Below are 23,985 nucleotides of genomic sequence, written 5' to 3'. Positions count from 1 at the left end.
TATTAAAGTTGACTTCCAGTGGACTTTTCATTCATATTTGTTTATACATGTTTACATATTTTTAGTGATAAGTCAGGTGTGCTGTCTAAATGTCCAATTGACCAATCAGATTGCTCGGTCGGACCTACTCGTTGTATAATTAACGTCGCAGTATCATAATAAAGTAAATAAAGTTACAAACCGTCTTTAAAAAGCTGAAAATGACGTTAATAAATAAAAACACTGTGATTTAAGCTGAGGGGGGACGTTACAGCTTCACTTTACACATTAATAAATAAAGTTTATAATGTGTAAAAAGTTCGTTTGAAACGCTCTGGACACTGGGGACCGTTTGGTTGCCATGGGTTACAAAGGCGTTGACTGACAGATCCAAGCGCCAATCAGCTGCCAGCCGTGTGAGACGTCACAACGTCATAACAGGTTACCTGAGAGTCACACCTGAGGAATGTACTGCTCACAAGACAGCAAACACACACTCATTCAGGCATGAATCACGCAGTAAAACGATTTGAGTGAGTTATGAATTTTAATAAGGAGAACATATTTGGGAATTACACAGCGCGCGCGGAGCAGACGACAGGTGGACCTGACTAGAAGTTGATTAACCAGGTGCGAGACATTAAAGGTAAGCGGGATAATGTATGTTTAATTTCCTGTTGAGTGCCGAGCAGGCAGCGACACACACACACACACACACACACATGATTTTAACTCTCACACGGCGGATAATGAATATTTAATAAGTTTGCTGCAATGGTGGACGATGACCAAGTTTCAGACTGTGAGCTGCTGTGTGTGACTGAACAATGCTCAGGTACACCTGACTCCATGTCCTCCTTACAGAGCTGCTCAGGACTCATTTGGTTTATTAGTGAGCTCAGCTTCTTATTATGTATTTATCTTTGAAATATGTATTTAGTTATTTTCTGTGTTTCTTAAGTTTTATGTCCATGTCTGCGCCTTCCTGTCATGTTCCCTCTTAAACTATGTCTGTACCTGTATGTACAATGAGAGCACAGAGAACCGGAGTCAGATTACTCGTATGTTTGTGTACACACACCTGAAGTGATTCTGATTCTGATTCTGATATTGACTCCTGAACATTTCTGACAGTGATTCTGACAGAAGACGATTAACATTTGTAACATGGAAGTTGGGATTGTTTCATTTTGCAGTTGTGCAGTCAGCCGTTTCCACTTTATTTCCTTTTATAAAGCTTTATAACCGGTTTTTGCACCAAAGAACTGAAGCAGGTTAAACATGATTTAAAAGACAGAGAATGAACGTGGGAACAGACTCAGCCTGACCTCTGACCTCTGGATGTCCTGTGCTCGCCATGACATGGACACTGCTAACATGGAGCTCTTCACAGATGTGGAGAGATTAGACAATTAAAATGCTGTATTTTGTATTTTTTATATTGTAATGCCAAATGAGTGTTTTGCCTCGTAGACATGGAGGACTCCAGCGACTTGTACGATGTGTACGGCACGGATGACAGCCCCCCTCTCTGGGAGGACCACCAGCACCAGTGTCTGGAGGATCTGGAGAACGTGGAGTGCCTCAGAAGGAAGATCAAATATTACTTCATGAACCCGTGCGAGAAGTACCACGCTCGTGGCCGGAAACCATGGAAGCTCATACTGCAGCTCGTCAAAATCGCCATCATTACCGTCCAGGTAGGAAATCTGTGAACAGGTGTTAACTGTGTGTTGTTTTTTTCATCGTTCTGCTGACATGACGGCGTCTCTTCTCGTCTCAGTTAGTGTCTTTCGGGCTGAGCAACCAGATGGTTGTCACGTTTAAGGAGGAGAATCTGCTGACGTTCAAACACCTCTTCCTGAAGGATTACGTTGATGGCAGCATGGATACATACGCTGTCTACAGACAGGCCGACGCTTACGATCACATCGATCACATCATTCGACAGGTTGGATTTTCTGTTGTTGCAAAGAAAACCCCAAAAAAGGCTGGATGTCAGTTTATTTTGATCACGGGAGATTTTTCCCTTTGCTTCATGATGCAGATCATTGTTGGAATTTTATAACTCTGCATGCTTATACAGCCAGAAAGGTTAACAGGCTCCCCTGATAAGACGCGGTCTGTCATGGGATTGGACTTTGTCCAGGTTGTTTGAATCTGTTGTGTATTTTGACTGCATAAATATGTCAATCTGCCTTTATTACACACAGATTTACTGTTTGATTAATTTCCAGTACGGACATCTGCACAACATCACAGTAGGAAATCACGAATATGAGAAGAATGGCTCTTTGTACACACCTCTGTCGGTGTGTCAGGAATTCTACAGAAACGGGACCATCTTCCCTGGAAACGACACCTTCGAAATTGACACCAAAGTGGAAACTGGTGAGTACGCACAAGCGACACACAGCAGAATACGTAAGCAGGTTTAATGAGTTTGTAAAATATCCGCTCGCTTTGTCTTCTGACAGACTGCGTCAACGTTTATCCCATGTATCACCCGTCGCTGCTGGAAGCGCTTCCACATTTTGAACTGCATTTTAAAAGGTTTGTGCGTGAATCATTTTCCTCTCTGGGTTTTCATGAACCCCTCAGCTGACGCTCCTGCTCTGTCTTCCAGGATGCTCTCCGTCAAGATCACATTTGTCCTGAAGGCCATAAATTTACAGACGGTGAGACACAGAGAGCTGCCGGACTGCTACGACTTCACCGTGATGGTACGTCACCTGACTTGTCTTTAAGGCTCAGTAAACACGAGTGCGTCGCATCAGACTTTTTTAAAAGCTGCGATATGACACATCTGATCAGTTCATTGTCATTATGACCTGTCGCACCTGTCACATGACACAGACAGGAGTTAAAATGAAACAGAAAGGAGTCACTGTCAGTCGTGTTGGTTTAATAAAGGTACTTTTGAGGATCTGAACAGTAAAAAGTAAGGCTGTCTGCGCACAGAGCCCATCCCATCCGTCTTTGGGCATGGAAGTGAATATTCACCTGTCTGCCTACCTCTGTCTGGTTAACAGATCACTTTCAATAACGAAGCTCACAGCGGCAGGATAAAGATCGACCTGGAAAACGATGTAGACATCAATGAGTGCAGAGACTGGAAAGTAACCGGAGCATGTAAGTTCTCTGAGTGTGTACAAAGCGACCATCTGTTCTGCTTTAAGTCCACGGTTCATTAAGGCGGCTCTGCGAAGCTTCAGACTTAGCCGTGAAATAAAATGTGTTTGAAGACGAGAGTAATTTAACTTCCTGTGCTCCCTCAGCTGCTAGAAACATTTACCTGACGGTACTCTTCGACTGCCTCATCATTGTGACATGCATCACCTCGTTCAGCCTCTGCACCCGCTCGGTGATCAACGGGACTCAGCTGCAGTTTGTAAGTGAACTTAAAATCCTTTTACGCCCCTTTAAGATCAAATATGTTCAGCTGTACTCGAGTATTTGTTCTGATTACATTACAGCAGCTAATATTACTGACTGGTCCAACAGCAGTCAGCTGTTGGACTCTCCCATCATTATCAGAACTTCTTCCCTCTGTTGTAAACAGGAGTACACACACTACTGCAAGAACAACTGTGGTAAAGAAGTGCCATGGTCGGACAAGTTGGAGTTTGTGAATGGTTGGTACATCCTGATCATTGTTAGTGACACGCTGACCATCATCGGCTCCATTCTCAAGATAGAGATCCAGACTAAGGTAACGGGGATTCGCCGTATCTCGGAGATATTCCTTCAGTACATTAGTCATATTTTTAAAACATCCACCGTTTGTTTTAGGTCCTTACAAGTTATGACGTGTGCAGCATCTTCCTTGGGACGGGCACCATGTTCGTCTGGATCGGGGTCATCCGTTACATGGGCTACTTCAGGAAGTACAACGTAAGAGCAGATCATTTGTTCATTAGTCTGTGAGTGTGATAAATGAGTGCAGCTGTGAGGAGGGAACTAAACTTTGTGTTTCATGTACTGTGTGAACACAAACAGCTCCTGAAAGGGGATTTCTCACCCTAACAACACATCATCTGTTTTCTAAAGCACGTCCCACAGGGCCACCAAACATTCCTGCACTCACTCACTGCACCTTGGCATCACATGTTCAGCTCTTTGTTTGAGATTTGTAAGGATCTTCTTCTTTTTTTTTTGATGATTACAGATTAGAGGACATTTTGAAAAGAGAGACTCTCTTCTTGTGTGTGTGTGGACGTCTCGGATCTTTTACCAAATGTTCTGTGGCTATTTTCAGATTCTCATCCTGACACTGAGGGCAGCGTTCCCAAATGTGATCCGTTTCATCTGCTGCGCTGGAATCATCTACCTGAGTTACTGTTTCTGCGGCTGGATCGTCCTTGGCCCGTATCACGAGAAGGTTAGGAGTGTTTACACAAACCAGAACCAGTTTGAATTCTCATGTTAGTCTCAGTAGAAAACCACGAAGGACGGATAAAAATAACCGTTCATCTCTTTGACCCTTTAAGTTTCGAACATTGAACACGGTGTCAGAGTGTCTGTTCTCCCTGATCAACGGAGACGACATGTTTCCCACCTTCAAAAACATGAAGCAGAAGAGCAGCCTGGTGTGGATCTTCAGCAGGGTCTACCTCTACACCTTCGTCTCGCTCTTCATCTACATGATCCTCAGCCTCTTCATAACAATCATCACAGACACCTACGACACCATCAAGGTGACGTCATGTTGTCTTATTTTCCCTGCCTAGTTTAGTTACAAGTAGAATACTGGATAATATGTAGGTGTAGGTGTTAACTCACCGCTGCATTGACTGTGTGAGTGACAGAAACACTTGGTGTACCAGTGTAAACTAACTCAACAAAGCAGGAAAAGAAGCAGAACACCTGCAGAAGAAATGCTCTAAATTTACCCGTGTGCTGGAGTAAAAAGTACAATATTCAGCTCGGTGCGGAGTACAAAAGGTGCAGTAAATCTATTTTCCTCCCCTCAGAGAAGAGTAATGTTTAATCTGCTGCTCCGTCTGAACTGTCACTTTGCGACTCGTGTCATTTAGCAGCAGCAGCAGAGCGGAAACCCGACGTCGGAGCTGCAGAAGTTCCTGTCGGTGTGTAAAGATCTGCCGAACTCCGGAGCGTACAGACTGGACGAGAACAACGGCTGCTTCCTAGACCGCTGCATCAACAGGTAGCTCAGCGCCGCTCGCTGCACTAACGATCAATTGTCTTAACGCTAACTGGTGATTACATCCTGCAGGGAGTCTGTCATTAGTGTCCTGGTGTTTGCTCGTTATGTGAACATTTTGTGTGGCTCTTATTAGCACTAATTAAAACGGGGTGTAAGCATCAAAGCGCTTTTTAATACTCTGTAATCTAAGCGGAGTCATTTTCTGCTTTCAGGTTCAAGAAGCATCAGGAGAGGCTGACTTCAGAGGCGTAGCAGGCCGACACTGAGCTGGACAATGAGTGTGCACTTTATTTAGTTATTTCGAGGGAGGTTTGCACAGGTGATTGATTTTTATGTGTGTTTCAGTACCTAAACACTTTAAACTGTCTGATGCACTGAAGCAGAGAACACTTATTTATGCTCACGTGGATGAAATCAACACTGAAGTTTTAAAATTTGCTGCTGTTTTTGTGCGATGAAGATAAACGATGAAATAAACGAGCTGCGATGTAAATTCTTGAGATGTTTTATTCCTCCATCATCTGGAGAAGATCTCCATAGAAAAGCTAAAATAACATTTCTTTTTTTCTAGTTAATCCCTGTATCTTGTTACAACAGAAAAAAACAAATCCCATTCCAGCTGATGGTAATAACTCTCACAGCGTAAAGCTGACCGTCTTTCTGTCTTCAGCATCGGGAAGCAGAGTCTATAAACGGCTCCACTGGTCAGCAGCGCAGTAATAAAGGTGGACGTGGACTTTTATTTCCCCAGAGAAGATTTGACAGTTGACCCTTTGAGTTATTATTGTAGAGGTCTGAGATCAATTCAAACCGAGATGTACCACTCTCAGAGACTTAATGTGATCTCAGACGGGCAGAGCGGGCCGCGCAGTGTTCCACTTCACTTAATTGCGTCTCTTTGGTCCGTCGTCATGAAGCAGAAGTCCCTTCGCTGTGGCTCACGTCCTTGGAATACAGTACCTTTGAGTCCAAACATACCAACACAACTTAAAGTTTGTTTGAGTGGCTTGATACAAGCCTCCAGAACAGACAGACAGACGTCACTGCTGGTACACAAGTCTAAATAAAACAGGCAGCAGGGGGCAGCACAAATTTAAAAAAAAAAAAGGTGGTGACTACCCAGAGATGCTGCCAGGAAAACAAAGTATCAGTTCTGTATTGTCCGATTCCTCTTTGTGTCTCGCAGGAACGTTGTCGATCCAAAAAGGCGGGAATCAAAAGTACCGTGGGCTACAAACTTTAAAAAAAAAAAAAAGAAGTTACTTCATCTGTTATCCTGAGACAAGAAGAGAAATCCCTCATGGGGTCAGTCTGGTTTGGATTGTGTGACACCTGGTGGCAGGACTCGCTGCTCCTCCATCCTGTTGGACTGGGAACGCAGGATGAGACTGAAAAAATCCTCATCTGGAACAGTCGGTCCTTTATTTGCAGACGGCGGAGCGGCGCACCTCTGATCGTTCAGCCGGGAGCCCTAAAGCATCGAGAAGAGCCGGTACAAGTTATATTAGCTGACGGGTATCAAGAGCAATTTAATATTTGCCATGAGCAGCCACGTGTGCATCGCTGCTCTTATTAAACGAGTCTGTTACAGTTTGTACGAGTATTCCAGACATCTGGCTTCAGGTCGGATCGATTCCATGTTTCCAGGCAAGAAAATACATTTAATCTACAACTTAATGTGAAACAGAAATGTGTTGATCAATCCTCAGAACAATGAGCTCTTGTCAATCGTTTACCATCATGCACTGAGCTTCTGCAGTCAGAGAGGAGCAGCTGGCTCCGTAAAGCTCAGCCGCTTGATCTTATTAGATCATTATCGCGGCCTGTGTCAATGTGACACTACAGCAAGTCGAGTATTACACTGAGCCAGACTTAACACACTGTCCTGCACAGGCTCTGCTCATCTGCTTTGTACCAATGATGCATGTCAAACATGTTATTTTCAGTCCTCTAGATAAAAAGAGTGGAGCTCAGGTTGGAAATAAGATGGTTACAGCCTCTGAGATTTACAAATTGCCTTGAATTGAACCCTGAAATAACTCTGACTGTACGGCTTCCCGCTGTGTAAACAGAAATATAATTCCAGTGAGTGGCTTGAACTGGATGCAGGTCACAGATTTGTTATGTCACATCATTTCCGAGAATATTCCTGAAGGTACGCGATGTCGTCCTGATTACATGGAAGATGGAGACTCGTTCAATCGATGCACAGCCGGTCATGAACATGCAAATCTGTCAACGTACACTATATTGAGAATTCAGTGTCTAATAATTTATATTTATTTGGGTTTTAATGAATCAGTTTTCCAGAAAATAAAAGTAGATTTTCTCACCTAACGATGACGCAGTTCTGTCCAGGAGAACTCGTGAAATATATTCAGAAATTACAGACTCTAAAAATAAAGTGTCACTAGAATCTATATCTGTGTTATGGAGATATACTCGGCTTCCTTTTCCTCACCTGGCACTTCACCAACATGTCGAAGAAGACATCATCCCCCTCGGGCTGCTCAGAACTTGCCTCGAGACGACTGTACAGGGAGGGTGTGTGAGGCGTATCTGTGCTCGGGATGAGGGCTGGAAGGGGAAATTGGTATTAGTCACTGAGGGAGATGACAAAAAAAAAAAGAAAAGAACGGGCAGTACCTTCAGATTTCATTACCTTGTGGGTGGACTTGATCTGTGCTGGAGGTGGAGGGTATATGAGGCGGGCTGGAGGTGCTGAGACGTAAGCCAGGAAAATGGCTCACGCTGGCCCGTTGGTCGTCCAGACGACGGGCCTGGGAGCTGGCCAGCAGCTCCAGGAAATGACCAGGATCCTGCAACGGTGTTTCGCATTCCAAAATAGCTGGAAAGCAGAGACACTCGTTATCTGGGGGTGATTTGTAATGAACGGAGAACGACAGCGGAGGTTTACTCCTCTACCCGGCATTTCATTCTGATTATGTAAAAGCTGAGGAGAGGAAAGGAAAGATGAGATGGATCCTGAAATTTAAAGTAACACTCCACCCAAAAATCTGTGCATGAAACACTCTCCACGGGTTTACAAGGTTGGCAGTGAAAAACTAGTTTGAGGGTGAAGGCTGCTAGAGAAACTATAAACCTCTCGGTGAGTGTTTGGGTGGTGCATCACTTACGAGGATTAAATGTAAAGTAAGGTGGTGTCAGCCTCCCTCCACGGCAGAGAGGTTACACACACACACACACGAGGGAAAGACTCACATTTCCTTTCTGCTACAGGTGGGGTGGAGGAGGGAGAGGGTGGAGGGAGATGGTTCTGGCTATCCTGTAGGGAGCACCTTTGGTCGTCCATCCTGTTGCCCTGGAAACGAGTGAGGAGGTCGAAAAAGCCGTCGTCTCCGATAGTGTCCTGTGATCCCGACTGTAGAAACGACACGCGACATTAGAAAAGCTTTGAGTGCTTCTCTACCAAACTGTCCCAACATGAATCTCTCTGAATGTCTTTAATTCATGAAAACATTTTTAAGATTATTTATTAAACGTCAGTGGACGTAAAATTAATGCTTCAACGATTAAACCGAGGCTCGAAATCCACCAAGTTAGCTCTGATCCTTCAGCCGGTTCTCTTCAACAAGCATCAACAATAAATCATCTTCGTAACAGGAATAAATCTTAGTCCACAGCTGGAATACGCTCAGCCCACGCTGCTGTATTGTCTGTGTGAGCCTAATGTTTTTCTGGAGGACGTACACGGTGTAAAAAGTTACTGAATCACTTCCACCTCAAAACTCCTGTTCAAGAAAAACACTGAAGAATTTAAACACTCTAAAATATCAGATAACTGTCTGGTGGATGGTGATGGGAATATTCCTACCATTTACAGTTTAATCTAAAGAATAATCGACAGATGAATCAATAATTAAAACAGCTGCGATTTGTTCTCGTGCACCCTGAAGGAACGCTCTGAGACCACAGCACGGTTTGTACAGCAAGTTAACCATTAATACTTTTAACTTATTTAACTGGAGCTTCCTTCACACCAACTGGAATCTTGTGACAAACTCTATTTTGGAACTAATGAGTCAGAAAGTAAAACACTTCATCCTCTAATGCTGTTTCTCAACATGTCAGGGAGTGAGGCTGCGTCTTCGGAAACATGTTTCACTTTTAATCATCGTTCCTCTAAAGCCTCTCGCGGGTTTCAGGCTTCTAATGAGTGATCGATGACTGTTCGGCTGCGTTTAGAAATACCTTGGGAAACGCCGGAGCGTCTGACTCAGGAGCCGAGTGCTCGCCGCGGCTTTCTTGCTGCTCTTTAGGAGGCGATTTGTTGTTCTTCTGCTTCTTGCTTTTCAGCCGGTGGAAGAGGAAGAGCTTAGTGGAAGCTTTGAGCGTGTTGTTTTTTGAAGAGCCAGGGAATACTTCCTCCTCCCAGTCCTGTCCAATCTGCATACAGATGAAGGTTTTAATTAAACATCGCTGACTTATAATTTACCTACGCTCACAGTAGAGGCTGGGTAATTTCATACAACACTTGCACATACATACATTTGTGCAGCTTGACATAAAATCTAGCACGTGACACATGAATGTCGAGGATTTTACTCATTTATTTTGTTGAAACCAGAGTTAGAATATTTTTCAGAAATACCGGATGTGTTGGCGAGTCTGGAGTTTGGTTTTTGCTGACCGGACTTGGACTCCGCTCCAGGTTCTCTGCACTTCCTCCTCTCCTCGACGGAGACTTGGCCCCTGAAACAAACCAAAAAAATAAATAAATTCAACAGCGTGGCAACATGTTTTAATATTTATACCGCACCATCACAACTCGAAGACAAAGTGCTTTAAAAAGGAGCCCTGTGGAGTTTTCTTACACACAAACCAAAGTGAGGTTTAACAGTGTGTGTATCATTGAGGGTGAACATAAATTTTAAATGTATTCTGTCATAAATCATTTCCAAAGTGGATTTTGTTTTTAAATCCTGCATTGTTTACAGCACATTCCTTACCTCTGTTGGTGCACTGCTGAGTTTACAGCAGCCTGTGGAAGTGCTACGGTATGTACCTCTAACAAAGCATCCCAATTCTTTCCATAGAGCAGAATCTTACGTCTCTACATGTGTGCATAAAGGCAACTGAACTGTGTTTTCTGGCACACATGCTGCTAAAAATACAACGCGTAATGACATATTGCCACATGTTAAATTATCCTGCAAAGAGGCTGAGGGCAGCACATTTACCTGAGAGGTTGGGGAGACCGTGGAAGCTTGCCGACAGGGCGGAGCTGTTGGTGTTGGTGTTGCGGAAGATGTTCTGGTGCAGGGTGGAGTTGGACTTGAGGCCTACGACAAGCCGGAGGTCGGACAAGTTCATCCTGGCCGTCACCTCGCCGCTTTTGTCTCCGGTCTGCAGCGTCAACGTGAATTTAAACAAAGCTTAATGCGAGCGCGTGATTATAATTCTAAACACATATTACGGCTAAGTGGGAGTGATTTTCACACTCCATTAAAAATCCTTAATGCATGCACATACAAAGAAGCCATTATCTCCTGCTGTTCCCCCAGACTACCAGTAGAGGGGGCTGTGGCTTGATGGCAGCTGCTGATTGGAGGGAGATAAACCATAAACAGTCACCTCTTTGGCAATTTCCAGATGTTTTTCAGCAAAGTACATAGCTTGTTGATGATTCCCCAGGGCGGTGTGGGCATTTCCTAGACTCCAGTACGCTCTTCCTTCACCGACTCTGCAGCGAGACGCAGAGAGAGAGAAACAGGCTGAGCAACTTGAGATTATGCAAGAAAGGGAAGGGCTTTCATCAAACTATCATACGGTACAATCACATAACCCTGACGTTAACACGAGCTCGTTCTGCAGCGACAGCTGGCGTGTATTTATCACAACCTCACACATTTCACAGCGTGCAAAAATACTCCTCTCTACTCGCGTCTGTGTAAGTTTATAGTAGCAGAAATCTTAGTGCCTTTTCCTAAAACTATAAAAATAGAGTTACTCCCACACTAAGAGTTACAGCATTGCCTTGTCAGCAGAGATGAGGTGGCAGAGAAGCATTACTTACACATTAAATGTAATCTATGAAAGAGTATATATATATTTTTGGATCTGTGTTTTTAAGCCTGTGAATTTGCACGTTTACTGTTGGATCCTTTTACAAAGTATTACGTTACTTTCTGTGTCTGCTTTGCACAGTTGCTTCATGAGTCTTAGCAGTTAATTAGGTCAGAGCCCACCCATTCACTAACTGTATGTGTTAGTTATACTTCAAACACAGTTTGTTGGAAAGCTGTCACATGACCGATACCTGTCGTTGAGGTTCTGAGCAATGACCAGATGTTTGAGGTGGTAATCAATGGCTCTTTCATAGTCTTGAAGTAGTGTGTAGGTGTTTCCCAGACTGTAACAGGCCTGAGCCTCCACCGCTTTGTCCTTCAAAAGCCTGGCCAGCTGCAGAGTCCTCCTGAGGGCGAAAACAGAAGAGGAGGAGGAGGAAGAAGGTCAAAGAATGCGTCGGGTGGGAGCGGTAGAGTGATAGTTATCTGCTCCTTTCTTTTCTCGCTTTGTTGCCATTTTTTCAAGGATTTCTGTTATCAGGACAAAAAGCTGCAGTAAGAGATTCAAAACATTTGGATTTGATAAACTGCTGCTCCTAATCTTCACACATACCTGTGGTTGTTAGAAATTACTATGTTGTGTTGAAGACTTTAACACTTTAAGTCGCCTTATTTTGCATTTTTAAGCAGCAAATGAACATTTAATAAAAGCTTATAAAGACACATTTTGGTGAAACTGGATCATATTTTAATAGAGAAAATGTTTTCTGGCCTCAGCTCTCTGTGATTTACAGAGTTTCCTGAAGGTCAGTGAAGCAAACTGCTGCCAACTGTAGCTGCTGTTAGCTCAGTTTGTTAGCTGGGTGTAAACTCAGAGCACCTGGGAAAGGTGGTTAGTGTTTGTACCACCGGGCATTTTGGACAATCGGGAAGAAAAAGAGGTTTTGCTGAGGGAGCAGTGTCGTGCCAGTGTCGTGCCAGAACAGGAGCTGGGCAAGTGAGCAACATAACAGGGTTTAGCCGCCTCTATGGACATGATGGCAGAGGAGAAGAGAGTGAAGAGGACGCTGACGGAGGAAGCTAAGAAGACTGCTGACAGCTGTAGCTGCAGTTAGATCTTCTGTAGCTGCTGTTAGCTCAGTTCGTCAGCAAACTGCTGCCAACTGTAGCTGCTGTTAGAAGCTGTTAGATCTTCTGTAGCTGCTGTTAGCTCAGTTCGTCGGCACTAAGTCACACAGCAGCAACTATTTCACTGATTCTGGTGAAACTGGATCATATTTTATGGAGGAAATGTTTTCTGGTTTTCCCTCTGATGTCCTCCGGCTGCTCCGCCTCAACTCTCTGTGATTTACAGAGTTTATGACGGACAGTGAAGTAAACTGCTGACAGCTGTAGCTGCTGTTAGCTGCTTGGCGGTGCTTGGCGGTGAGCTCAGAGCGACGGGTACCCGTCGCTCTGAGCTCACCGCCAAGCTGACGAACTGAGTGTTTGTACCACAGGCGTTATGGACTACCAGGAAGAAGAAGAGGAGGTAATCAGGCTCAGCAGCTTCTATGGACATGATGGCAGAGGAGAAGAGAGTGAAGAGGACGCTGACGGAGGAAGCTAAGAAGAGAAAAGGGGAGAGTGAGCGAGCAAGAAGCCGCCGGACAAGAGTAAATGTGGGACTGACTTTTAGTGGTTGGTGAGAGCTTGGTGAAATAAAATCAGCTGCTGCTTGTTGATGTTTGGCTGCGCTACAGTGAATAGTAACAACATTAGCGTTTTTGTGTTCAGGTGTGATGATGACATACGGAGGAGTCTGCCAAAAGGCGATCAAAGACCTTGAGCCGCACGTGTTTTACTCACTTGTAATGGCCGGCCGCCACTTCAAACTGGCTAAGGAATATGTGAGCGTTGCCAAGGTTACAGTGGGCCCTCCTCTCAGCGGACTTATCCCCAAACTCTTTAGCGATGAGCAGCCGCTGCCAGACAGGACAAACAGTAGGGTGCACGTTAAGGTCAGGATTAACGGGAAACAGTTTGAGGTAAATTGAGGCAGCAGCCTCCACGACCATGGAGGTCGGACAAAATGGAAGTTTATGTGGATGAATTTAACAAAATTGTCCAACATCGATGGTTGTCCAGAGCCAACTTGAAGCAGGTGAAGCTTGCCGCCTACCTTTTCATGTGCAGCTACCGCGGTTTCAAATTCACCCAGCAGATAGTACGTGTTGCCAAGGTTGCCGTAGGTACGGCCCTGTGCTGCCTTATCGCCCAACTCCTTCACCACGTTCAGGTTTGCTCTTTAAAAACAAAACAACAGCAAAGAAACATATTTACACGTGTGGAAAATATACACACGGTTTAATACAGTACCACCATCTGTTAGCCTCATAACTTCAGGAAGGTTAGTGAGCAGACGTTCTTAAAAATACTATTATCAAGGTCAAGAAAGCTCTTTCACACTCAGTTTTATAAATACTGTTTTACTGCTCACGTCAGAGGTTGTTGGCAAAATGTCAGAACATTTTCTATCAGCGGTGTTGGGAGAGATTTTACCTACAGGCTGACTGAACCGACAAGAGGGAGCATCAACAACTCGTAAACAATGTCAAAAGTACAAGTCGAGGCAGCGATGTTGAGCTTCAGAGACAAAAACTAGAATGTTTTTTATGCAGCCAGACAAAGATTTTGTAACCACAGAGAGAGGTTCAGCAACTTATAACTTATTACTGATTTAGGATTGATTTTATAAATATGAATGACGGACAGAGACTGAGCCAGACAGCCTGGGAGAAGAGTAAAAAAAAAATAAAAACACTTTATCAGGTACAACTATGAACTTGTAGCAGTTTTTTCACTGCAAAGTTCATCTGGAAGTTGTCCTCATAAATATAGAGTATGTTTTGAAAGAGCATAGAAACACTTGGGCTGTTTTGTTTTTGTAATCCTGTGATGACACAGAAAAACTAACTACACTAACAAGGTTCTTGTGATCAAACCTGTCTCACTTCTGTTGGGATACTTACAATTAAACAATCAAGTCACTCGTATCGTTCTCCAGGGTTTTCAGAATAAAAACAAAAACAGCAAAAAAAAAGTCCATGTTCAGAAGTAAACAGTGGTCCAAACTCACTCATAGTACTGTGCAGCTTTCCTCAGGGCGATCCTGGCCTCCTCGGAGAACTCTCCTGGCTCGGCTCCAGACCAGCAGATGCCCTTGCCCTTGGCGTGGTAAACGTTCCCGAAATTATACAGCGCCCGAGCCTGCCCAACCTACAGCACGCACAGCAGATTTTCACAGGCGGAAACCACAGTGACCGGTGCTGTAATTAAATACTTAAAATACACTGACACCAGACCTGCTTGTTTGCAAGCGGGCTGGCAACCTATTCTAGATGTCGGTACGCCAACGCTCCACAGTCGGCGTGCATACCAAAACCAGTCTGTGGTTTGCAGAACATGTCGTGTGGTGTGATTGGAAATAAATTTGGAACCACTTATTCTAATTGAATTTAAGTTATTTAAGTGTCAGTGTCTAAAATGAGAAGGACTGAATGTCCTGCTTGTGTAAACGTCACTAAAACATGTCCCCACCTTGTCATAAATGGCTCGGGTGATGTCCAAATGTCTTTGGCAACAAACCACGGCTTCATCGTATCGTCCCAAAAGCTTTAATGTGTTCCCGAGGTTGCCACTGGCTTTCGCCTCGCCGAGTTCATCTCCGATTGTTCTGGGATTTCAAAAGGAGAAAAAAAAACAACAACATGATGAAACAATTAGACGGGAATATTAGCGGATTATTGAGGTGTATTAGTACGAAAACACAAGAGGAGAGAAAGTAATTTACAGCTGCAAGCAGAAATACAGCAGAGTCGAGTGGCAATTTAATCACGGCGGGGGTGTGAGCGTGCATACATTATTTAATCTGAGACCACTTGTGTTGGATCTGAATAAAACTAGAGAGCATGAGCACTCGGCAGACACACGGGTTTACCTGGTCAGTGTGAGGTCGTGCCGATGGTACTCCAAGGCTTTGTTATACTCTTGTAGGTGAAAATAGGCATTGCCCAACTGGCTGTAGATGGCGCTGAGGATCTGAAGGTCCTCGGTTCCGACCTGGATGGCAGACTCAAAGAAGGACACGCCGGCCCGATAGTCGGCAGCCTTACAGAGCCGCTCGCCTTCCAGAGCCAGGTCCAGACAAGATGACTCCATCCTGCGGGGAGAAGGTGGAGCTATATGAGAAATGCTCATGAGGTTACCTCACAGCGAGGGCTTTAAAAAACACAAAATCAAACAACTGAAGCGTGTGTCAAAGAAAAAAAAAACAAAGAAAGACTAAAAATCTTCACATTTCAGAGGCTGGAACCAGAAACTGTAGCCTGTTAAAAACCACAGTTAACGTTCTGTCCATCAACCAATCAATAAATTGACTTCTAATAGACACAATTTTAATCAAGCGTGTACTTATCCCAGAAACTTTCCCTTCAAAAACGCAGATCAAAATCAGAAAACACTTTAATGCACGTCTGTCTTCTGTGTGTAACGGGTTGGATCACCTGTACGAACGATCACTCCTCTCAAGCCTGAACATGGCGATCCGTTCTCACGAGAGAGAAGCGCAGACCGCGTAAAAACCAAAAAACAAGAGCTATAAATCCAAAATAGTACGGAGCGCTTCCTGCCTGTCATGAGCCGAAAAACTCCAGAAACGAGCCTGGAATGAAAATGTGCGCCTTGAACGCAAAGTAAACTCAGATGTGTCTGTGGTGAGGACGACAGTTTTCTAACCTCCACACCCTTCCAACAAAAAAAGGCCCACCCTTCCTATTAACTTCGAACCACTGTCACTGAAAAAAAAAAGTGAGTGAATCCAAGTGATTACGTCACAAGGGTGTAAAACAAATCCAGTCATGCATGGGTGCACAGGTTTTCCATCAACAGGAGAGCATCCACAGTTTACTTTGTTTGCAGGCGAAAGATAACTTTTCAAAACGCTGAATGAACGCTCTGCTTCTCTGCATTCAGAGGTTTGCTTTATAGACTAGTTAAAGATCCTAACCTGGCTTTTAGGATTGAATTAGATCATATTGTTAGTGCATATTAAAACAATGCCAGCATGAATTTTCAACACGTGAAGTTCCCTTCTAAGAAACCTTCCAACATACCAGTGCTTCTGGAAATGAATAGTTAGGGGTAAGTTAAGGTCTGCCACTCCTTGCATGTTGTACTACATCAATTTACGGCTTTCTAAACTAAGAAGCTTCCTGATCCCCATTCAGAGTCACCTCCTTTGGTGGCGAGGACAGAAGGATTTAATCTCGACGGGACAGCAGGGACCTTCTTTCAGAAGTGAGAGTCGATGTAAAGACTTCAGGAGCTTGCATTAAAAGACGTTTTACACGGTTGTGCGTTTGCTCTTTAGACAGCGTACTGTGAATGAGCCAAGACAAATAAACTGTTTCCATGTCTAGATTAACAAGACGTCTAGAAGTCTTACATAACAGTCAACGTCTCACATACCTGTTGTCTCTGCCCATTCTGATGCACTCAAGACACTTTGACACGAAGGACATTTCAAGCTTCTTGAACACTTTCCGGAGCCTCTTCACCGTGTCTTCCTTCATGTGCATACACATAACGCACACAGGCACTCTTTCACAGTTTCATGAAAACGAAAAGAAGACCCGGCTCTCTCTGATCTTCTGCGGTTTGTCGGACCAGCAGCTGAACAAAAGACTTAATCCAAAAGACTCATCCGTTAGATGCCGGGGCGAGGGGCCGTTCGGTTAATGCAGATTAACGTTGCGTTGTTACCGAGCAGAAATGAAGGCGACGGAGCGTTCGGCGAGCTCTGCCACGTCCAGCTGATTGCCGTATTTCTCTCTCACTTAGTCATTAGTAGCCTGCATCTCTAAGCCACCTGATGGTGTGTGTCACTTCCAATTAGGGCCGGTCCTCGGTGTTAATTCTATCCACTTTAAGTGTGTGTTGGCTCCAGTGAACCTTAAGGCTATTTGCTCAACGCTCCATGAAATAATTCAGCGGCTGGCTTCTTCGAGGGGGTTTGACTTCTTCTACCGTTCCCCTGAAAAATGATTTACCTGCATGATAATACACATTTTAATGTTTTTGTTGGATTTCCATAATTCTCTATTATTGCTCAGGCAAATCACAGAGATGACACAATATCTCCAAAGCTTCAAGTCAGTCAGCCGTGGCCGATCCAGAGAAATCCACTTGTCTAAATTAACTAAGAGGTCTGGACTGATGTGGCCTCTAGGGGAGGAAACAATATGTTGGCTCATCGTCAGGACTGGAACAAGTCATGTGACGTTAAAGCTGCCACTTCAGGTGACTACAAGCCAGCTCGATCGTTATATAATCAGGATGAGTAACCAAACATTAGCAGACGTGGAAATGTTGTAAGAGAACAGGACAGGCCGCTCTATTGCAGCTTGTCCTCACTGCCTGTCTCCGTCCTGGAAAAGATATCGCTGTGAGTGTTTGAGATGAGGCCGCCAAGTATGAGTTTATCAGATTGTGTCAATAAACCTGCAGACAGGCCGGCCTCCCCAAGAGACCGAGGGAGGAATTTGTTTCAAATGAGCAGATGTACCCCGGCATGACGAGGCTTGCACCTTTCATTACGACGAGTTGATGCAATATGTGTCAACCTGCAGGCCGCGCTGTCACTGTGGTGTAATCTGCTTCATATTCTTACGATTGTTTCTGTTGTGCCATGAAATATTTACGATGCGGGTAATGACGGACCTCCTGCTGTCTGCTCAGCATCCTTCACCGGTGAGCCAACAAGGCGTCAAGTTACTGCCACACACAAACTTTGAACAAACTGTAACTGTCCTCACATCTGAATAAATAAAGTACAGGCAGGTGTTATTAAAACGACACTTCAATACACTTAATTTAACAGATTTAACAAAAACATTTCTCCAGAAATACAGAAGACTCGAACATTTGAGTAGCTGTAACTGCAGAATTTTTAGATTTTTGTTGATGGACTAATTAAATGTTTCAGCTCTTATCCAAATCAAATATGATAAAGCAACTCTTTAATTAGAGTTAAAACATTCAGGAGCTGCACAATTCACCAGAATATTATCAAAATTGTAAGAAGTGCGACATCCATGTTGCAGAATCTGTTTTTTTCTTCGATAAACAAGGTAAAAATGTGACAAAACAGCTGCATAATGAAGCTCTGTAGTGCTGTAGAGACGTCCTGACCTTTAAATCTCGTTCAGCGTAAATTAAAATATTATTCTATTAATGGTGAATCGTTTTTTTAACATGTCCTGCAGCCCGTATTCAAGCCATCTGCGTTTATCACAATGTAACATGATAATCTGTAACATCATTTTGTTTTATCATCTTAAACTCAGAAAGACGCGACCTGAGTGTTAACGTGACACATCACACTCAGCCTACCTTTGGCGTGCATGAAGTAAATATTCCCTGTCCTGACCATAGTGCAGAGACACGCTGCCATACATGACAGTCAGCCTACCAGTCCTAACAAGATCCTGGATGAACTCAGACAGAAAACGAGCCACATGATGGATCTCTGTCAACCGCCGAGCCCGAGGGGTGAAAAATCTGCAGACTAACTGAATCTACTCACCACTAAAACGGGAAAGTCTGTGACTACTACTGCCACGCATGGTTTCCACCGAACAAGGCAGGAATTGAGTCATACTATCCCCCGTCCCGCCTCTTATCTTGAAACTGGAGCTGGGGGAAGCGAGAGTAAACACTCACGATACTCACCACCATGTGTGTGTACCAGCAACTTCTTATTTCATTAGAAAGTCTCTGAGAGGATGCAGGTGGGAAAACACTCGAGTCGTCGACGCTCTTCAGTTTGAATATGTTCACCGATGATCAAGACGCCAACAGTGCTGAAATTCACAGGTTTCAGTTTCGAACACTTTTAAATGTCCACGTCCTGAGGAGCAGGGATGCCCAGGTCCTAACCTTCGCCTGCTGCCCAGCCTCTCATGGGTGGTGGGCCCACACGGTGGCGGCTCCACGGCGTGTTTTCGGGCTTCGAGCTCCCCTTCCAGTTCTGGCTCCAGAATTAAACCCTGGTTAGAGATAACCTTAGAAATGGTGTGAGGAGCTCGGAGTAGAGCCACTGCAGCGGAGGTGGTTCAGACATCTGATTAGGAAGCCTTTCCTTTCCTGACAACGAGGAGACCCCGGGGACCCAGAACCTGCTACATCACCCATCTGGCCTGTGAATGCCTCGAGATCTCCCACGAGGAGCTGGAACGTGTTGCTCTGGAGGATTGAAGACGCCCAAACTTGCTGCCACTGCAACGCGACCTGACCCCGGATAACGATAAAGGTTTAAATATAAAATCTGGTGTTTTACAGTAGAGCCGATGCTGATGGCGAGTTTCTGACAACATATACGGCAATAAAGAAGCAGAATATATGAAAATATTTTGTGTACACTTTATCAGATTAACCTAACAAAATAAACTATTTATTTTGCTGTGACTCATTTGCATCAGTTCTTGGCTACGCTGCAGCGCTCAGACGTTCACCTGCCTCACCGAGATTCATCCTATTTCAATCCTCTGTGTCACAACAGAAACTGAGCAGCATTTTATCTTCACGCCTCCCGTTTCAAAAGATAACACGCCAGCCGGCTGTTGGCTCTTTTGTCTTCGCACATACCGCTGCACTGAGGTACTCCGGACTTGTTTGCCTCCCTTCAGGCTCAAATGAGTTGATTATCCGATGACCTCATTCACTGGCTCAAGTGTTTTCACCCAAAGAACTCCAGCTGACTTCATGGTTTGTGTCGATTGCGTCATCCTCTGTAAACTCCAGACAAAAAGTCCCAACGCTGCAGCAGCAGTCTGTGACGCAGAGACCACGAAGTGTGGCAACAATCACAGCACTCAAACGTCACGAAGCTCCCTGGGATATCTGTCAACCGGCACGCTTCACCTTCTGACCGGTCTGCGTGTTTCACATCATATCAAGTCTAGTTATCAACCAAAAATATGGCACAAACATATCAGTAAATGTTTGTAGATTCATTGATTTGCATGGCTCGGTTTTACTTCCTCTACAAACAGCACTGTAAGAGCTTATCAATAGATAAACAATGACGGACAAGTTCAACGGGAACCGAGACGGACGGCACCGAGAACTCTGCTGCTGTGGACTGGGTGGGCACCTTGCAAATAAAGTCAGGGCAGTTCGCTCATTACTCATTTTTATGGGCCTGAATAAAAGCCGTGCATCAACACAGCAAAGACAAAACCACAAAGAGCAAACAGGAGTGTGCACGCCAAGTCATATTTGTGCACGGCAAATATTTCTGCTGTCTGAGGATCTGTTGTACTGTGTCGGTTTATATCTTCCATCAGACCTGACTGACCTGCAAACAGCTGTGCTGAAATATATATTTCTACTCTTTATTTATCTGTCACATTTATTTTTATAACTCGAGGATTGTGGTTGTGCTGCTATTATTATTTTATTGTCATCTTTATTACTACGATTAGTCATCTCTCGTTAAAATGCATAAACTACAATCGCTGTCGGGAATGTTAGTCTTACTTTTGTCTCTGCTTCTGCCTCTTAAACAAGTTTTTCCTTGTTTGCTCAAGATGGGAACTGTTGAATCTCTGGAACTGTCTCCGTGACTGTGCCGACTCGCCCGGCTTCAAAACACTCACAAAAACAAACCTTCTGAAAAGTGCTCCTAATGTTCAGCTCGGTCTGAAGTGCTTTTAGTGAACGGTTTTATGTTTTATGCACAGTGAGTATCCAGAAAGGTGCTTTTAAATAAAATCTATTATTATTAATAATATTATAGAGTATAAATCTGCTCTATATGTAAAGTGTCATGTGATAACTTGGCTCTATAGAAATAACGCTGAATTTATTTAATTTACCTCTCTAACTTTGACTTTTCTTTAGTTATTCACTTATTTTTTTATATATATCTTGTCTTAATTTGTGCTGTTTGGTCTATGTTCGATATCTCTCTCTCTCTCCCTCTTTCTCCCCCCTCCATCTGTAAACATACATGTCTCATTAATGCATGTTACTAACTAAACTTCTTCCCTGGAGTTTCTGTCTCTGTCGTCCAGCAGGTTCTCGTGGATCGTGGCTGCTGCTGTGATCCTGCACGACGTCCACTTACTACACATATTACTACTGTCATTATTGCTGCCGTATCTCCATCACAGTTTATAGTTAGTTGATGATTTGCTGCCGCTGAGCATCTGTGTCTCTCTATCTCTATCACAGGTTCCACTGCTACTGGAATCATTTTATCAGTCATCTCCTCTGAGGTTTCTTCCACCTTTTTTCCCCTGTTAAAAGTTTTTCCTCACTCGAACCGAGGGTCTAAAGACAGAGGGTGTCACTCCCTGTACAGATTGTAAAGCCTCAGAGGAAAAAGGACTTTGTGACTTTGGGCTATAGAAATAAAAATCTGATCTGATCTGATATCACTGCCAAATAATTCACAAGTGCTGTTATTTTGCCAAATAAAGTTCAAGTTTTAAACAGAAAATCAATTACGATTTAAATAAATAAAGCTAAGTTATGTCAAAATTGAAATTCTTCATTTATGGTCCGCTACATGGAGAATATATAATGTGACACAATCAAAAGCTCATTAATGGCTAATGAGTGGTCCTAATGAAGATATATTCCCTAGTTAACAAAGTCCTAGGTGAGGAATGCATTTTTTCATTCTCAGTGTTTGTTTTTCATTATTTTTTATGCTATAAATTCACCCCAGTGAACAGAAAATGCAACATTATGAGCAGCTGCATGACTTTTTAATGTTAAGCAGTAAAAAGAAGAGTTGTGTGGAAAAGCTGCACAGCATGAAACACTCAGTGACTAACAGTTATTCAGTCACATATGCTTCATGATTTAAAAAAATAAATAAAAAATGTGTCACCCCCCAAACCAAAAATGTCTCAGCATGAAGACGCCCTTTCCAATTAAGAGATGCTCAAGAAGAAACCATCATTAGAGGCTCCACCATGGAGGGAGGAAAGCTCATTTAAATGGGCTGTAACACCATCATGTTGGTAAAGACAAACTCCTTCTAAGTCTGAGCTCATTTTCTGAAGGAAAAGGGAAGCGATGCTTCCAGTTCAGGTGACTGATTTCCAGTAAAGTGACACATGGTGAGACAAAGTGACACACGGTGAGACAAAGTGTTTAGTGGGGAAACAGAGAAGTGAGTCACTTTGGTATGAACATGCCGTCACATGTTCGCTGTCTGACTGAATAACTCATAATTAAAAAAGAGGCGAGACCGTGTTTTAGTCATAATATTACAAATAAATAAATAAATAAATTTTAAAAAGTCTTCACGGTGAGCAAAACGAGCGAACACCCAAAACTAGCTTTGAAAAAAAACAACAACAACAGCTTCACTTACCTGAAACTGAAGCGCGGGAACACGAACACCAGCTTCGAGGAAATGTTTTAAACGCTTTAAAAACTTTAAGAGCTGTCTGTTAGAAACACCACCTCCTGCTCTCCTGCTCCTGCTCCTGCTCCGGCTCTGACTCCGCTCCTCTCGGGGAGGAGCAGCCGTTGGGAGTCGCCACCTCCTCCTCGCGCTGAAATCTGCCTCCAATTAGCGCTGCTGCCTTCAAGTGCCGTCGGAATTGTCGACATCGCAATGCGTAAACGGCCGAAGGAGCCAATCAGATCACTGGAAACGGTCTTTAAATGTGACGTTCAAGGGGCGGGGGGATTGTCAAAGTCGCTGCACGCTAATGTATTAAAAGCCATGTACACAGAGACATGCGGCGTTTGTTTTTTTTACATTTGAAGCACTCTCCCGCCCCCTGCCGCACAAAGTCGATATTTGCCACTTTGTTTCTAAAATACATAAAAACAGCCCCGGAGTTAAATAAATAACAAAATCCAAACAAAACACGGCTGATAAATATACCTTTGACAGAGTTTTGAACACGGAGTGGGGAACTTCCGTGAAACGTTTGAAAGCAGCAGGAGATTTCAAAATAAAAGCCAACAGCGGGAAGTTAAAAATATTAAGTTAAATATATATTGATTGATTGATTGATTCAGAATCAGAATCAGAAATACTTTAATAATCCCAGGGGGAAATTATTTTTGTTACAATACTCCAGGTTATGTTACGAACAAAAATATATATATATATATAAAGGTATGTACAAGAACAATATATATTGATAGATTGATAAATGTTTATTAATTTTTTTAAATCTTAGTTTGTGCTTTTGTTTCTGGTGTCTGGCTCTATGTTGTCATTTAGTGCCCTGAAGTTGTTGTTACAATACTCCAGGTTATGTTAAACAAGTAATCATCAATTACGAACAAAATATAAATATATATGAACTATATATAGATATATGTTTTTAAAGCTGCTATATAAATAAATTATTATATTTCATGGTAGGATCTGTTGAAAGCTAAATAATGTCAAAATTGAAATTCTTCATTTATGGTCCGCTACATGTGTTGGAGAATATATAATGTGACACAATCAAAAGCTCAATAATGGCTAATGAGTGGTCCTAATGAAGATATTCCCTAGTTAACAAAGTCCTAGGTGAGGAATGCAGTTTCATTTTCAGTGTTTGTTTTTCATTATTTTTATGCTATAAATTCACCCCAGTGAAGCAAATTTCAAGACTCTGTGTACCAGACACATATGCTTCCCAAATGCATTTTAGAAATAAAATAATAATTATTATACTGTTAAATGTAGTCTGGTCAATGGGTAATGCCATTGTATCACACAATCATTATACAATCAGCCTGGGAGTC

At 43.3% G+C, this 23,985-nt stretch overlaps 2 protein-coding genes across 6 annotated transcripts; one reads left to right on the top strand and one right to left on the bottom strand.

The window, feature by feature from the left end:
• Window positions 1-423: 423 nt before the first annotated feature.
• On the top strand, window positions 424-6,277 carry mcoln3b (mucolipin TRP cation channel 3b). 3 transcript variants are annotated; one of them, XM_019272905.2, is made up of 14 exons: window positions 424-625; window positions 1,453-1,679; window positions 1,763-1,930; window positions 2,217-2,370; window positions 2,457-2,532; window positions 2,606-2,702; window positions 3,012-3,111; window positions 3,258-3,370; window positions 3,542-3,691; window positions 3,772-3,873; window positions 4,238-4,360; window positions 4,470-4,676; window positions 5,016-5,146; window positions 5,359-6,277. In XM_019272905.2, the coding sequence occupies exons 2-14, from the start codon at window positions 1,455-1,457 to the stop codon at window positions 5,396-5,398; spliced, it is 1,686 nt and encodes a 561-aa protein (XP_019128450.1). In that variant the 5' UTR covers window positions 424-625; window positions 1,453-1,454; the 3' UTR covers window positions 5,399-6,277. The 3 variants fall into 3 exon arrangements, with proteins under 3 accessions (XP_019128450.1, XP_027146183.1, XP_019128449.1); XM_027290382.1 differs by lacking the exon at window positions 424-625 and adding an exon at window positions 660-814 and having other exon boundaries at window positions 5,019-5,146; XM_019272904.2 differs by lacking the exon at window positions 424-625 and adding an exon at window positions 660-814.
• Window positions 5,636-22,826, bottom strand: LOC104930564 (G-protein-signaling modulator 2). Of its 3 annotated transcripts, XM_027290381.1 has the most exons (16): window positions 22,604-22,826; window positions 15,155-15,376; window positions 14,755-14,890; window positions 14,294-14,433; window positions 13,337-13,460; window positions 13,024-13,139; window positions 11,427-11,582; window positions 10,742-10,850; window positions 10,348-10,513; window positions 9,759-9,859; window positions 9,359-9,553; window positions 8,369-8,528; window positions 7,809-7,994; window positions 7,608-7,723; window positions 6,479-6,617; window positions 5,636-6,383 (listed from the first exon to the last, which is right to left on the bottom strand). In XM_027290381.1, exons 2-16 carry the CDS (start codon window positions 15,373-15,375, stop codon window positions 6,361-6,363), a joined length of 2,088 nt encoding a protein of 695 aa, XP_027146182.1. In that variant the 5' UTR covers window position 15,376; window positions 22,604-22,826; the 3' UTR covers window positions 5,636-6,360. The 3 variants fall into 3 exon arrangements, with proteins under 3 accessions (XP_027146182.1, XP_019128448.1, XP_027146181.1); XM_019272903.2 differs by having other exon boundaries at window positions 5,636-6,617; window positions 22,604-22,825; XM_027290380.1 differs by having other exon boundaries at window positions 5,636-6,617; window positions 22,696-22,799.
• Window positions 22,827-23,985: the final 1,159 nt, after the last annotated feature.

The sequence above is a fragment of the Larimichthys crocea genome, chromosome XVII (assembly GCF_000972845.2).
Source record: "Larimichthys crocea isolate SSNF chromosome XVII, L_crocea_2.0, whole genome shotgun sequence".
Taxonomy (NCBI): Eukaryota; Metazoa; Chordata; class Actinopteri; family Sciaenidae; genus Larimichthys; species Larimichthys crocea.
Note: the sequence above shows the minus strand (reverse complement) of the source record. Positions and strands in the feature narration are given on the sequence as shown.